This window comes from Phacochoerus africanus, chromosome 3 (genome assembly GCF_016906955.1).
Source record: "Phacochoerus africanus isolate WHEZ1 chromosome 3, ROS_Pafr_v1, whole genome shotgun sequence".
NCBI lineage: Eukaryota > Metazoa > Chordata > Mammalia > Artiodactyla > Suidae > Phacochoerus > Phacochoerus africanus.
The window spans coordinates 32,450,099-32,463,067 of NC_062546.1; the positions used below are offsets into that span (position 1 = coordinate 32,450,099).

The window sequence follows — 12,969 nt, forward strand, 5'->3', positions numbered from 1 at the left end:
TATTATGAGAAGTGAGATTTGTGATTTCTTTAGTCCCTCCTCTGTTTTGTGTTGAATTAAATGTTACACAATATGTGCCTGGTATTATCCATGTTACTGTTTCAAAAACCAAACTGTACAAACCAAAGCCAAAACCCAGAAGCAGCCCAGACGAGAGAAGCTTGAGCATTAGAGATGATTAAGGTGAATTCATTTGAAGTGGCAAAAGCACGAAGGTTACGTTTCAGTTGCCTTGTTTAAGTTTTATCAGTAACTGATTTTTTGATAAGCCTTGTAGTTGCTGTTCATTTTTTCCTAAGCCGTCCTTCATCTGTGGGGATCTGTGGGTAATAACGTGAAAAAATGGTGTGTACCTCAGGGTCCTGTGAGTGTATTCGCACTTGTAGTTATAGTTACACAGAGCCAGGTTCCTCTTGGGGTGACATTTACGGCATCGAGGACTGTGCAGGCTGGTTCAGTAAGTTCCTATTTCCCCCCGAAACCTCCCAGACTGGTGAAGCTGCCTGAAGTTTACTGTGCAGTAGTCCATCTGAGGCTTAATGACCTCAGACAGAAGGGGACATCTCAGCACAGAGGGAACAGAACAGGTAGAGCTGAGTGACATGGTGGTGTTTGGTGAGTGCAGGTTGAGGCTTCATAGTGGGTGGGGTGTTGGGTGACCTTTCCAAGGGGCTCCTGTGACACGGTGTGGGGAGCTCTTGCAACTGCCTCAGGGTGTAGACACGAGTGGCCCAGTCCACCCCAGATAGAGACTGCCCGCCTTTTTGGATAATCCGATGGCCGGGCGGGAGTGTGGATTGTGTCCACAGCTGGGGATCAAAACCTGGGCTGGGAGCTGGCTTTGGGGAGAGGAGAGTCCCCAGCTTCTATGGGGGGAGGGCTGGAGCTCCTGTGACTGATGACCTTTGATCTTGGCAGAGGTGGTTTCCTGTGGGAAGAGTAGTGATGGGATTCAGGGGGGTAGGGGATAGGTGTGTAGTCCTGACAGACTGGAGGGGGGCCAGGTCGGGTATGTGTGTGTGTGTGTGTGTGTGTGTGTGTGCGCGCACACAGAGCACCCTGTCTGAAGTCTTTGCGCCCGGGGGAGGAGAAACCAGAGCTGCCAGCGTGGCTGATGGTGCCTCTCCTGGGCTCACATTTAGGGAATGACTGGCCCCCAAACCAGGGCAAGGCAGAGGGCTGGCAGGCAGGGTGGGGACGGTGAGGTGAGGTTGGGGAAAGGAGCTGATGACTAGAGTGAAAAGGGCCTCTTTAAAACTGCTCAGAGCAGAAGGAGCAAGGAAGGGGGACCTGGCATGGGGCAAGACATGCAGTCCAGATGCTGGAGGTGCTGGGGGTGGGGGTCTGCCTCCAGGAGATCTGAAGACTCAGGACAGACAGACAGACCAGGGTCATGTGGGACAGGGGCCGCCTCCCTGGGTGCGTTGCTGTGCAGTTGGTGGTAGTGCTTAGGGAAGCAGAGTCACCAGGAAGGTCACTGACTTTGCCAGACCCTGCCGTGCACAGGGGCCTCCTTTCCCTTGTCAGGGAGATGGGAGACAGGTAGACATGACACACATGACATCCTTGGTTCCTGGAGGGTGTTGTCTGGGTCAGTCAGGGCGCACTTCGCACATGGAGAGGTGGGAGTGCGGAAGTGTGGGCACGTGGTTGGCCCGAGTGTAGGAAGTGCACATCGGCTCAGTGGTCCTCAGTGCAGGGGGTGTCCGCCTGTGCCTTCCACCTGTGTGGAGGGGTCAGGGGTCAAAGGGCTTCCTGAGCATTTCTGAGGGTCCTGGTCTCTCTCCTTGCCTTGGGGTGGGGGCACTGTCCCCTTCCCTGCAGGTCTCCCCTGAAGGGGGGCAGGGGCACTGTCCCCCCCCCCCGTGCAGGTCCCCTCTGGGAGTTTTATTTTTTGTGTTTTTATTTGCTCCTTGCATCCCTGATGGCCATAGAGCTCTGTTGCTATTATTTATTATCTCGAGTTTTCTGGTCTCACCCTGGTAATAAAATGCATACTTTTGACAGTAGTGGTAATAGCTTTCAGCTGCTAGAGGAATTACTGTTCCTGTTGGTTTAAAAGATCACAGCCACAGAATCTCATCTTTAAAACCCTACTTTGTTTTTTATGTTAAATTTTACATTAACTGAAAAATATGTTTTAAACATGACAAACAGTCCTATCCTTTAATGAAAAATAGCATTTCTGTTCCTTTCTGGATGGAAGCCGAGTCCTCCACAGGGGTGGGGTGGAGGCCGTAGTGACCGCTGACCACGGTCTGTGTCCTGGCCGCACATGGTGTAGCGTTCACAGCCGACAGTCGGCAGGGACATTGCATAGGTCCGATCTCAGAAGGGAGAGTAAGGAATGGTCCTGATCAGGTAGGACCATGGGGAGAAACAGGATGAAGTTGGACACTGAGCAGGAGCCTCACGATTAAGGTGAGTGAGTCAGCACGAGGTAACAGGAACAGGAGTCGCTGGCTGCATGGTCCCTGTGGCCCTTGCTGCCCATCCTTTGTGTTTTCTGTGAGTTTTCTCTTGTCCCCACGGAGATTGCGCAGGCCCCTTGGGGAAGTTCCCTGAGGACTCCTGGGGGCAGGGAGCAGGTGGTGTCCACGCGTGGAGGGGAGGCTTGAAGCTTGGAGAGCCTCCTCCTCCCGCTTTGTGCTTGTCTGTGGTTCTGTCTCCACATATCCTTGTGCCTCTGGAGGTGTGACCTCCCTGGGCAGAGTTGAGCCCAGGTGTGTGGCAGGTCATGGTTCTGCCTCTCCCCCTTTGGAAATAAAGCTCCTTAGTTAAACCAAGAGAGTGCTTTTGAAAAGCAGGGAGAAAGCCGTAATTGGGAGTTGTGCTGGGTCTGAACAGGGGCTGCAGGCAGTGACGAGCTTTGCGCTTCTCCCACACCGCCAACCCCCACCTAGGTTCTCCCCCTCTGGTACTCTCCCCCTCCCCCATCCTTCCCTCCCCCTTCCCTTCCTCCTGCCTCCCCCCTCCCTCCCACAGGGCTCACTGGGAGCCTCATGTGTGCTTGGTGTTCCTTATACAACAGTGAAAAACACAGACACATCCCTGATCCTGGGTGTTCCTGTGGGGACAGGCAGACAACGTAAGGGTGAGGAGCTGAAAAGTGCTATAAACGAAATCTGGGTTTTTGGGGGTGGTATGAATGTTAGATTGGATGCTCGGTGTAGGCCTCACTGAGAAGGTGACCAGGAGGAACAGTGGACTTAGGGTGGGAGATGCCAGGTGCCCACAGGACCAACAGGGAGTGCCGATTAAAGGGGGTGGGGGCGGAGGACCTTGGCTCCTGGGGGCCTTGGCTCTAGGAGGCGGCTGCCGTGGTCTGTTTCACAGGGCTCAGGGGCTGCTGGGTTGAGGGCAGGCTGTAGGGATAAGGGAAGGCGGGGAGGGAAGATGGCGGCTTGGACCAGGGTGTCAGCAGAAGACCTGACTGGCAGGCGGCATCCGCAGAATTTGGTGATGGGCTGCGAAAAGCCGCGTACTTGCCTGTGGACTGAGAGGGCGGAGCTTGTGGAGCCACTTCTGCATGAGGGGAGGGGTCCAGGCCACAGAGGGAGCCAAGTGAGTGACAGATGGTGACAGGAGGGAGGCAGTGTGTGCCTGTGCGGGTGATGGGCCGCTTGGGCAGTGATGCCAGGCCCAGCTATCTTCTGTCCTCAGCGGGGCAGGAGGCAGGACTGTCACTGTGAAGTGTGGATGCCACTCCTCCATCTCAGTTGGACTTGGCCAGCCGGGTGGCCAGAGGGGAAGGAGCGCCAGGCTGTGTGATCGGGGTTGGGGGTGGAGGTGAGGGGGGTTGGTCAGTGGGGCGGAGTCAGGAGAACACCTCAGTTTTCCACCAGCCACATTTATGTTTTCAGTTCTATTTTGTGCTGGGACTTTTCCTGATATCCTAGAAAGTTTTTTTCTTAGCTTGTGCTTCTAGCCACAGAGGATGTTACTGGAATGTGCCTGCTTAACCAAAGAACAGGGAGTTACTCGTGTAGGTCCTTGGTTAATGCTTTTGTCCTGTATTTTTACAGACAAATCCCTGTAATTGCATTATTTTACAGCCTCAAAGAACCCCCTCTCTTGCTTGGTGTCCTGCAACCAAATACGAAGTTACGAGAGGCGGAAAGGCTGTTTGAAAATCAGCTTGTTGGGCCAGAGTCCATAGCAAATATCGGGGGTAAGTAGAGGCCTGGACGAGGTGCCGTCTGCTGCCTGGGGTGGGTGGCGGGGAGGCAGCGTGCTTCCTGGTTGTGATGAGCAGGTGCATGTCCAGCAGGTGCCCATGGGGGCCTCTCGCCTCTCCAAGTTGCAGGACTTTTATGCTGGGTGGTGTTGAGTTCATGTCTGTGAAGCACTGTCTTCTGCTCAAATCGTCAGACCCTTTCGAGTGAGAGGAGAAAGGGAAAATGTGCGTGTTGATGTTTAGCTCATCATGGTGGATGTCACTGGACACGATGTTATTTCCTGGTGCGGATTGTTTTTCTGTAGATCTCACTTTTGAAAACAACAGGACCCATTCTCAGTATTGCTATTTTTGCGTGTGTGTGTGTTCTTAGAGCTGCACCCACGGCACATGGAGGTTCCCAGGCTAGGGGTCGAATTGGAGCTGCAGCTGCTGGCCTACACCACAGCCACAGCAGTGTGGGATCTGAGCTGAGTCTGTGACATACACCACAGCTCATGGCAACACTGGGTCCTTAACCCATCGAGTGAGGCCAGGGATCAAACTGGCATCCTCATGGATACTCGTTGGGTTCGTTACTGCTAAGCCACAACGGAAACTCCTCTACTTTTGTTTTTAAAGCTCACTTTGGTGGGTACACTTAAAGGTAACCATCTGCTTCACTCTTACCCAAACCTAACAACCAGAATAATGGTGTGGTTCTAATTCTTGAGTTTGTAGCAACCTGCAACAGGCCTTTTCTGTCTGTTAGGATGAGAATTAAGCCTAGGAATCAACAGGTAGAATTAATGAAAAATTGCTAAAGTGGCATGAGGATTTCCCTGCTATCTATGTGGGCCTCCAAGTGCAGCAGTTGTGGGCATGTGTGGCCATGTGCTGGTGCTTCTGCTTTGCCCCTCAGGCCCCTCAGGCCGTGCCTCCCTTCCCTATCCCAGCTTTGTCTACCCTTGTGCTGGGCATTTCTGTAGTTGGCTGTTGCTGTCTGCCTGGCAGAGTCAGAATCACTCAAGAAGGGTGGGCATGTAGTGATAGAGATGCATATTTCTCTTTAAAAGACGTCGATGTTTATTAATAGCACAAATCTGGTGTTTTTGGTTAAAAAATCCAGTATTGATATTTAAAGCTGGAACTTCGAGGAGTTCAAGTGACTTTTTTTTTTTTTTTTTTTACTCTCTCAGAGAATGCTTTTCTTGTCTTTTCCACTTGGCCTGCTGCCTCATCTTACTCTGTCATTACACCTCCCCTTTCTCTCTTAAAGGAGCTGCTTATCTTTGTGACACTTCTGCAGGTGTGAATCCCACGAAGGTCCCAGACACCCTGCTGCTGACAAGAGAGGAGGCACCCATTAATGTCCTTTTAATTTCTTTTTTTTTTTTAATAAACTTGATGTTGTTGAGCAGTTTTGGGTTCACAGCAAAACTGAGGGGAAGGCACTGATGGCCTGCCATCAACATCCCCCACCAGGTGGTGCATTTGTTACAGTTGATAACCTCTACTGCCACGTGGTCACCCGAGTCCGTAGTCTGCCTTAGGGTTCCCTCGTGGTGTGGACGTGCTGTGGTTGGACAAATGTTTAATGACATGAATCCATCATTATAGTGTCTTACAGAGAATTTCTGCTGCCCAAAATCCCCTGTGCTCCATCTCTTCATCCCTCTCTGCCCCCAGCCCCTGGCAACCACTGATCTGTTTCCTGTCTCCATAGTTTTGCCTTTTCCAAATGTTTTAGAGTTGGAATCATACAGTGTGTAGCTTCTTCAGACTTACTTCTTTCACTCACTGATGTGCGTCTGAGGTTCTTCCATGTCTTTTCATGGCTTCGTACCTCTTTCCTTTTTATTGCCGAATAATATTCCATTGTTTGCATGTATCGAGTATGTTTTTCCATTCATCTACTGGAGGATATTTTAGTTGCTTCTAAGATTTGGAAATACAAATAAACCTGCTATAAATATCTATGTGCAAGTTATTTTTTGGGCTTATATTTTCAGCTTGTTTGGGTAAATACCAAAGAGCACAATTTCTGGATCTTGTAATAAGACTATGTTTAGTTTTCTAAGAAACCACCAAACTGTCTTCCAAAGTGGCTGCCCTGTTTTGAATTCCCATCAGCACTGGAGGAGAGTTCCTGTTGTTCCACATCCTCCCAGCATCTGGTGTTGCGAGTGTTCTAGATTTTGGTCGTTTTAATAGGTAGGAAGAGGTATGTCATGGCTGTTTTAATTTGCGTTTCCCTGATGACACATAGAACATCTTTTCGTGGACTTACTTGCCATCTTTGTATCTTCTGCAGTCTTTGGGCAATTTTTAAAATTAGATTGTTAATTTTCTTACTGTTGAGTTTTAACAGTTCTTTGTATATTTTGGATAACAATCTTTTATCAGATGTGTCTCTTGCAAATGTCTTCTCTCAGTCTGGCTTTTCTTGTTCACTAGATGGTGTCTTTTTCAGAGCAGAAGCATTTAGGTTTAATGAAGTGTTGCTTATCAGTTCTTTCATGGGTCATGTCTTTGGTGGTGTATTTAAAATGTCATCACCGCACCCAAAGTCAACTAAATTTTCTCCTTTTTTATCATGTAGAAGTTTCATAGTTTTGCATTTTACATTTAGGTCTGTGACCCATTTAGAGTTAATTTTGTGAAGGGTGTCTGTCTCTAGGTTTGTTTTTTGCATGCGGATGTCCAGTTATTCCAGCACTTTGTCGAAGAGTGCAGAGGGGCAAAGGCACTCATCGAGTTGCCTTTGCCTCTTTGTCAGAGCGGGGTTGTGTGTGTGTATGTGGATCTGTTTCTGGGCTCTGTTCTACTCTATTCATCTGTCTTTCCTTTTGCTTTTCCTGCAGGGCCTTGATGATTGCACCTTTTCATGAAGTCTCAGGGTCAGGCAGTGTCTGTCTTCTAACTTTGTTCTTAAAAAATATGTTGGTTCTTTTGGGTCTTTTGCATCTTCATATAAACATGAGAATCATTTTGTGGCTATTTGCACCATAGCTGCTGGGGTTGTGATTAGGATTGCTTTGAAGCTATAAATCAGTCAGGAAGAAGTGACCTCCTGACAGTGTTGAACCTTCCAATCCGTGTTCATGGACTGTCCCTCTCTTTATTTAGTTCTTTGATTTCTGTCATCAGAGTTTCGTGATTTTCCTCACCTAGGTCCTTGTACATACTTTGTTGTATTTCCTTCTTTTGGATGCTGGTGTATTCTGATTGTAATTTCAAATTTCACTTGTTCATTTCTGGTGTATGGGAAACTGACTTTTGTATATTATCTTTGTATCCTGCAATGTTGCTGTGATTGCTTACTAGTTCTAGGAGTTTTTTGTTGTTGATTCTTTAGGATTCTCTCCACAGATAGTCATGTCTTCTATAAGCAAAGATAGTTTTAGTTCTTTGCTTCTAATAAGTATTGCCTTTATGTCCTTTTCTGGTCTTACTCTATTAGCTGGAACTTTGTATTATAAAGGAGCAGTGAGAGTAGACATCCTTTGTTACTTATCTTAGTGAGAAAGCATCTAATTTTCAGCATTAAGTATGCTATTAACTGTAGGGTTTTTTCGGCTTTTTAGGGCTGCACCTGTGGCATATGGAAGTTCCCAGGCTAGGGGTTGAACTGGAGCTGCAGCTGCCAGCCTACACCACAGCCACAGAAATGTGGGATCTGAGTCACGTTTGTGACCTACACCACAGCTCACAGCAGCACTGGGTCCTTAACCCACTGAGCAAGGCCAGGGATCGAACCTGCATCCTCATGGATACCAGTCCAGTTCATTTCCACTTTGCCACAATGGGAACTCCCTGTGTCTGGTTCTTAACCTGTTGAGCCACAAAGGGAACTCCTGATTTGTAGTTTCAGTTGAGCATTTTATATGATTCTGTTTTCTCCCTTTCTTAGCATATCAGTTATACTTATTTTAAAATCTTGTAGTGGTGGCCCTAGAGTTTGCAGTATACATTTAAAAATAGAGAGCATTTCATGAATTTGCCCATCACCTTTGCCCAGGGCCAAGCTATCCACTGCATGGTTCCAGTTCTGGTGGACATGCCTCTGAAGTGAGCACTTGATCTTCTTTAGTTTTACACTGAGGGTCTTCCTAGTAGTTCTTCCCCTTTGGTTGGGTATAAGTGGCTTCAGAGGCAGATGTGACATGAGGCAGACATGAACAGCCTGGATGCTGAGCGTCAGCCTGAGGGTCCCGCTCCTCAGAGGGTAGAAAATTCTGTTTTTACCCCTGAGTGGTGTCTGCTGTGGCCTTGGATCCAGCGTCAGGGTCAAGCCCACGTGGTTACCCCTCCTCCCCACAGGGTTATTGCCACATGTTATGACTTTGGTCCCTAGACACCACCTGCCTTCATTTTTGGAACCACTCTTTCCTCTCTGGAGATAAAAAGCACAGACTGGCAGTCTCTGTTGGAGAAGTTGGTGTGGGCACAGTTCCCAGGCTGACCCAGTAACACCCTGTTCCTTCCTGTCTTTAAACAGATGTGCTGTTTACTGGCACAGCAGATGGCCGGGTCGTCAAACTTGAAAATGGTGAAGTAGAGACCATCGCCCGGTTTGGCTCTGGCCCGTGCAGTAAGTCCATGACCCCGTACCTGCATCTCCTCCAGCCGCTTGGGAAGGTGCTGGAGGAATTGCGTTGCCCAGAGGTCAGGTCCTCCGAGAGCCTGGCCACCTGGCCTGGGCGTCACCAGAACCCCTCATTTGCCACCCCTCATTGGTCGCAGTATCCCCCCGGGCTGTAGCGTGGCCCTGCTGGGCCATATACCCCACACCCCACCTCACAGAGGCCTATGTCTGCAGGACCGCTACTTGAGATGCCAGCTTTGTCCCTCAGGTGCTGAAATGTGGTCACGTGTTAGCCCCTTGGGACCCTCAGCCATTCATCCAGAGTGAAAATACCCTCGGGTCACTCAGGTTTTAGAAACTCACTGTTTAAAAACTGGCAGCCCACAGACTTATCAGTTACCCTTTTTTAAGAACTAGAATGTTTTTGTAAAAACGATTTATTTTTATGGTGAAAATGTGGACAGCATGAAGAAGAAGGTGAAAATCCACCTGAGTCTTCTTTTTCTGACCTGTTTCTGTTCATGGATACTCGCACCCACACATGGTTTTATGTGATGGGATCATACTCTACATCTGGGTATTTAACCTGCTTTTTTCCACTCCATACTTGGCCCTAAGTGCCTCTGCAGTGCATGCCCTGCAGTGAGTACCCTGCAGTGAATACCTTGTAGTAATCACCCTTTAGTGAGCACCCTGCAGTGAGCACTCAGCAGTAAGTACCCTTCAGAGGGCACTCAGCAGCAAGCACCCTGCATTGAGTACCAAGCAGTAAGTATGCTCTGCCACAGGTGTCGGTAGGAGAGCAGGAGAATGTCTCTGGAGTAAAGTGGTGGCTTTCCCTTTGTGACGGGAGGAGGGACCTGCTCTGCCACTGGACGGGCCCAGCATTCAGGTCCAGCTGCTGGGCTTACACCCCACTCCTGAGGCTCTGGAGAATTCTGGAGTGGGGCCTGATCTGCTAATGTCCCTGAGTGACTGTCTGAGTCTCGGGAGGCTGATGTGACCCTGACCCTCGGCTGCGAGTTGTGTGCAGGGTGGTTCCTCTGGGCCCGCTGGGCAGTGGTCTTAGGACTTGCGGGGCCGAGTCTGTCTCAGATGCCGTGGGTCCTTTTTCTTTTCTGCAGCCCAATGTAGATGAGGCTGAGGGGGCACAGGCAGGATCCTGGACCAGCCACAGTTTTCTGTCCCTGTTTCCCCAGAAACCCGAGAGGACGAGCCTGCTTGTGGGAGACCCCTGGGCATCCGGGCGGGGCCCAACGGCACCCTTCTCGTGGCTGATGCATACAAAGGACTGTTTGAAGTAAATCCCTGGACACGTACGTGACAGTAACTTGCTTCCTTCTGTGATTTCAGATCTTTTAGACAATATGTGCCTTTATTTACAAGTGGATTTAGTAGAATTTGTTCAATCCTGTCTATTGGAGACTGATGCTTCTGGCTCACTGCTGGTGCTGACAGCACTGTCTGCGGCCTCCAGCCCGCGCTTCATGCTGCGTGGCCCTCACTCCTGCTGCCTCCGGCCGCCACCCTCCCCTCCCCTGGCCTTTTGTCTGAGCCACCATGTCGCAAGAGGACTCATTTTGAGGATGCTGGGCTCCTCTTCCTATCTGTGCTTCTCTGTGTCTCTGCGCCTAGTCTCCTGCTTGCTTTCTGTCTTCTCCTTTCCTTCCTTTCCTCCCGCTCCTTCTCCTCTTTCTCTCCCCACCCGTTAGGAGGCACCTCGGCCAGCGCTGTGCTATTTGCTGTGTGCGCTTCAGTGGGAGGTTCGAGAGTGGGAGGAGTGTTGTCGTGGGTGGGGTGGCCCCCTCTGCCGGGTGCTGGCTGTGTGACTGTGCCAATTCTCCTCTCTGTGCGCACTGTCCTCATCCGTGGGGTGGGGTGACAGGAGTGCCTGCCTCGTGGGGTCGTTCTTGTGTTCTTGTGGGATCGCAGTGAGGAGAGCTGAGCGCCCCATGAGTGTTTGAGCTACAGTCTAAAAAGATCTACTATTCCTGCTTCTTTATTTAAAAGCAGATGAGGGGCACGTTTCTATTTCTCTCAGGCAAATAGAAAATTTCCTTTTTAATTTAAGACTTAACAGATGTTTGAGTCAGTTGGTCTTGATGAAGGAGAAGCTCCTTATCCTTAGAGGGAGGATTCTGCCGTTAATGGAGCATGTCTAAAAAAGTCAAGTCAGGGAGTTCCCGTCGTGGCTCAGCGGAAACGAATCTGGCTGAGGATGCAGGTTCAATCCCTGGCCTCGGGTGGGGCCCTAAAATGACCAAAAAAACCCCCCAAAAAACCAACAATAAAAAAGTCAGTCACCTGATGGATGATAGAAGGGAAAACACTGATTTGTACTAGAGGAAGGTACTTATCTCCTGACAGGCTGTGGAGAAGGTCCTTTGGTTTTTTTCCTTTAAAATCAATCAGGCTGATTAATATTTTGCAACTGTTGAGATGCATGTTCAAAGCAAGTCTCCCCTTCTTCCTTCTGTCCTTCCCCCCCCCACCCCCCAGGTGAAGTAAAACTGCTGCTGTCCTCTGAGACACCCATCGAGGGGAGGAAGTTGTCCTTCGTGAATGATCTGACAGTCACTCGGGATGGGAGGAAGATTTATTTTACGGATTCTAGCAGCAAATGGCAGAGACGAGATTACCTGCTTCTGGTCATGGAGGGGACAGATGACGGGCGGTGAGTGTTCCTTCCTGGCCTTCTGCTCAGGGAGGCTGTCGGCAGGCAGGGTGCCGTACGTCCAGGAATTGCGGGGTGTGTCTGAGCAGAGTGTTCGGCTTGTAAGGGAGGATCTTCTGAAACAGGTGGTGGACACAACAAAACAGCAAGATGTTCTCACTTTCTCTTTGGAGAAACAAAACTAAAATGGGCCAGGCTCTCTGCGAGGGACCTGGGGGAGAGCTCACAGCCTCTGAAGGGGCCTCCTGCCAGGCCGGAGCCACAGGGGCCTCCCTGGTGCTGAGCCAGCTCCCAGGTCAGAGGAGAATTGACCGAGGGCTCATCCGGACGAGGGTGCCTAGGTCTGTCCTGGACAGGATGGGGGCCCTGCCCCTTTTGGGGAGGCCAAGTCCCTCCACAGGCCCTGGCCTGAGGGCCCAGGCAGGAGCAGGGCTCCAGCTCAGCAGGGCTGGACGCACTGCGTGACCCTGTACCCTTGGCACCCACAGCCTGCTGGAGTACGACACCGAAACCAAGGAGGTGAAGGTTTTGCTGGACCACTTGCAGTTCCCCAACGGGGTGCAGCTCTCTCCTGCAGAGGACTTTGTCCTGGTGGCAGAGACGACCATGGCGAGGATCCGGAGGTACCTGAGCTGACGTGTTCCTGGAGCCGTGGGCAGGAGATATGGGCTGCAGGGTCTGGGACCCAGCCGGTCCTGTGATGATGGTAGTCATCTCCTTGTCCCTGCCCTGGCCTTCTTGAGCGGCGCGGGCCTGGTGCGTCTTCACTGAGCACTTACTGTGCTTCCCGCACTCCCAGCCCCTCTCTCTGCCATGGGCCCGGCTCTGCCTGCCTCCTGCATCTGCTTCTCCCAGGCCCAGGGTCCCAGGGTCCCAGGGTCCCAGGGTCCCAGGGTCCCAGGGTCCCGGGGCCTCTTGAAGCAGCTGTGCCCCGTTCGTGATGGACATGTTTACATTGATGTCTAAGACAGATGTGGTGCTCAGCTGAGGTTTTTCCATCAGCTGAGGGACTGCTGCTCATCGCCTGCTTGGGTGAACTTTTCAGGTTCTACGTGTCTGGCCTGATGAAGGGAGGGGCCGACCTGTTCGTGGAGAATTTGCCTGGATTCCCTGACAACATCCGAGCCAGCAGTTCCGGGGGGTACTGGGTGGGCATGTCCACCATCCGCCCCAACCCTGGGTTTTCCATGTTGGACTTCCTGTCCCAGAGACCTTATCTTAAAAGGATGATTTTTAAGGTAACTATGAAAACTGATTTCAAAAAAACAAAATGAAAATGCATCTAATTATGGGTTTTTTGGACCTTTTTGAAAACTCTAAAAATTCTAGTTCTGCTTGTGATATTTAGTACTTTTCGTGACTTCTTTAAAACATGGTTTATTCTTAGGTCTGAAATGTCAGTTTAAACAGTTGAGCCCTTTGATTCCTTTTTTTCTTCTGGTTTCCTTGTCTGGATATATATGTATGTATTTTGGCTGCACCTGTGGCATGTGAGAGTTCCCTGGCCAGGGACTGAACCTGAGCCGCAGCAGTGACATGCCTTCGGGGTCA

The 12,969-nt window shown here is 50.4% G+C and overlaps 1 protein-coding gene across 3 annotated transcripts in view; it reads left to right on the forward strand.

Moving 5' to 3' along the window:
- Positions 1-12,969, forward strand: part of APMAP (adipocyte plasma membrane associated protein) — a 47,223-nt gene that overhangs the window by 10,084 nt on the left and 24,170 nt on the right. For all 3 annotated transcript variants that reach the window (XM_047771570.1, XM_047771568.1, XM_047771569.1), the window contains exons 3-8: positions 4,056-4,171; positions 8,658-8,750; positions 9,944-10,060; positions 11,244-11,418; positions 11,907-12,041; positions 12,464-12,656. In XM_047771570.1, coding sequence (XP_047627526.1) covers positions 4,056-4,171; positions 8,658-8,750; positions 9,944-10,060; positions 11,244-11,418; positions 11,907-12,041; positions 12,464-12,656 — 829 coding nt within the window. The remainder of the gene's footprint in view (positions 1-4,055; positions 4,172-8,657; positions 8,751-9,943; positions 10,061-11,243; positions 11,419-11,906; positions 12,042-12,463; positions 12,657-12,969) is intronic.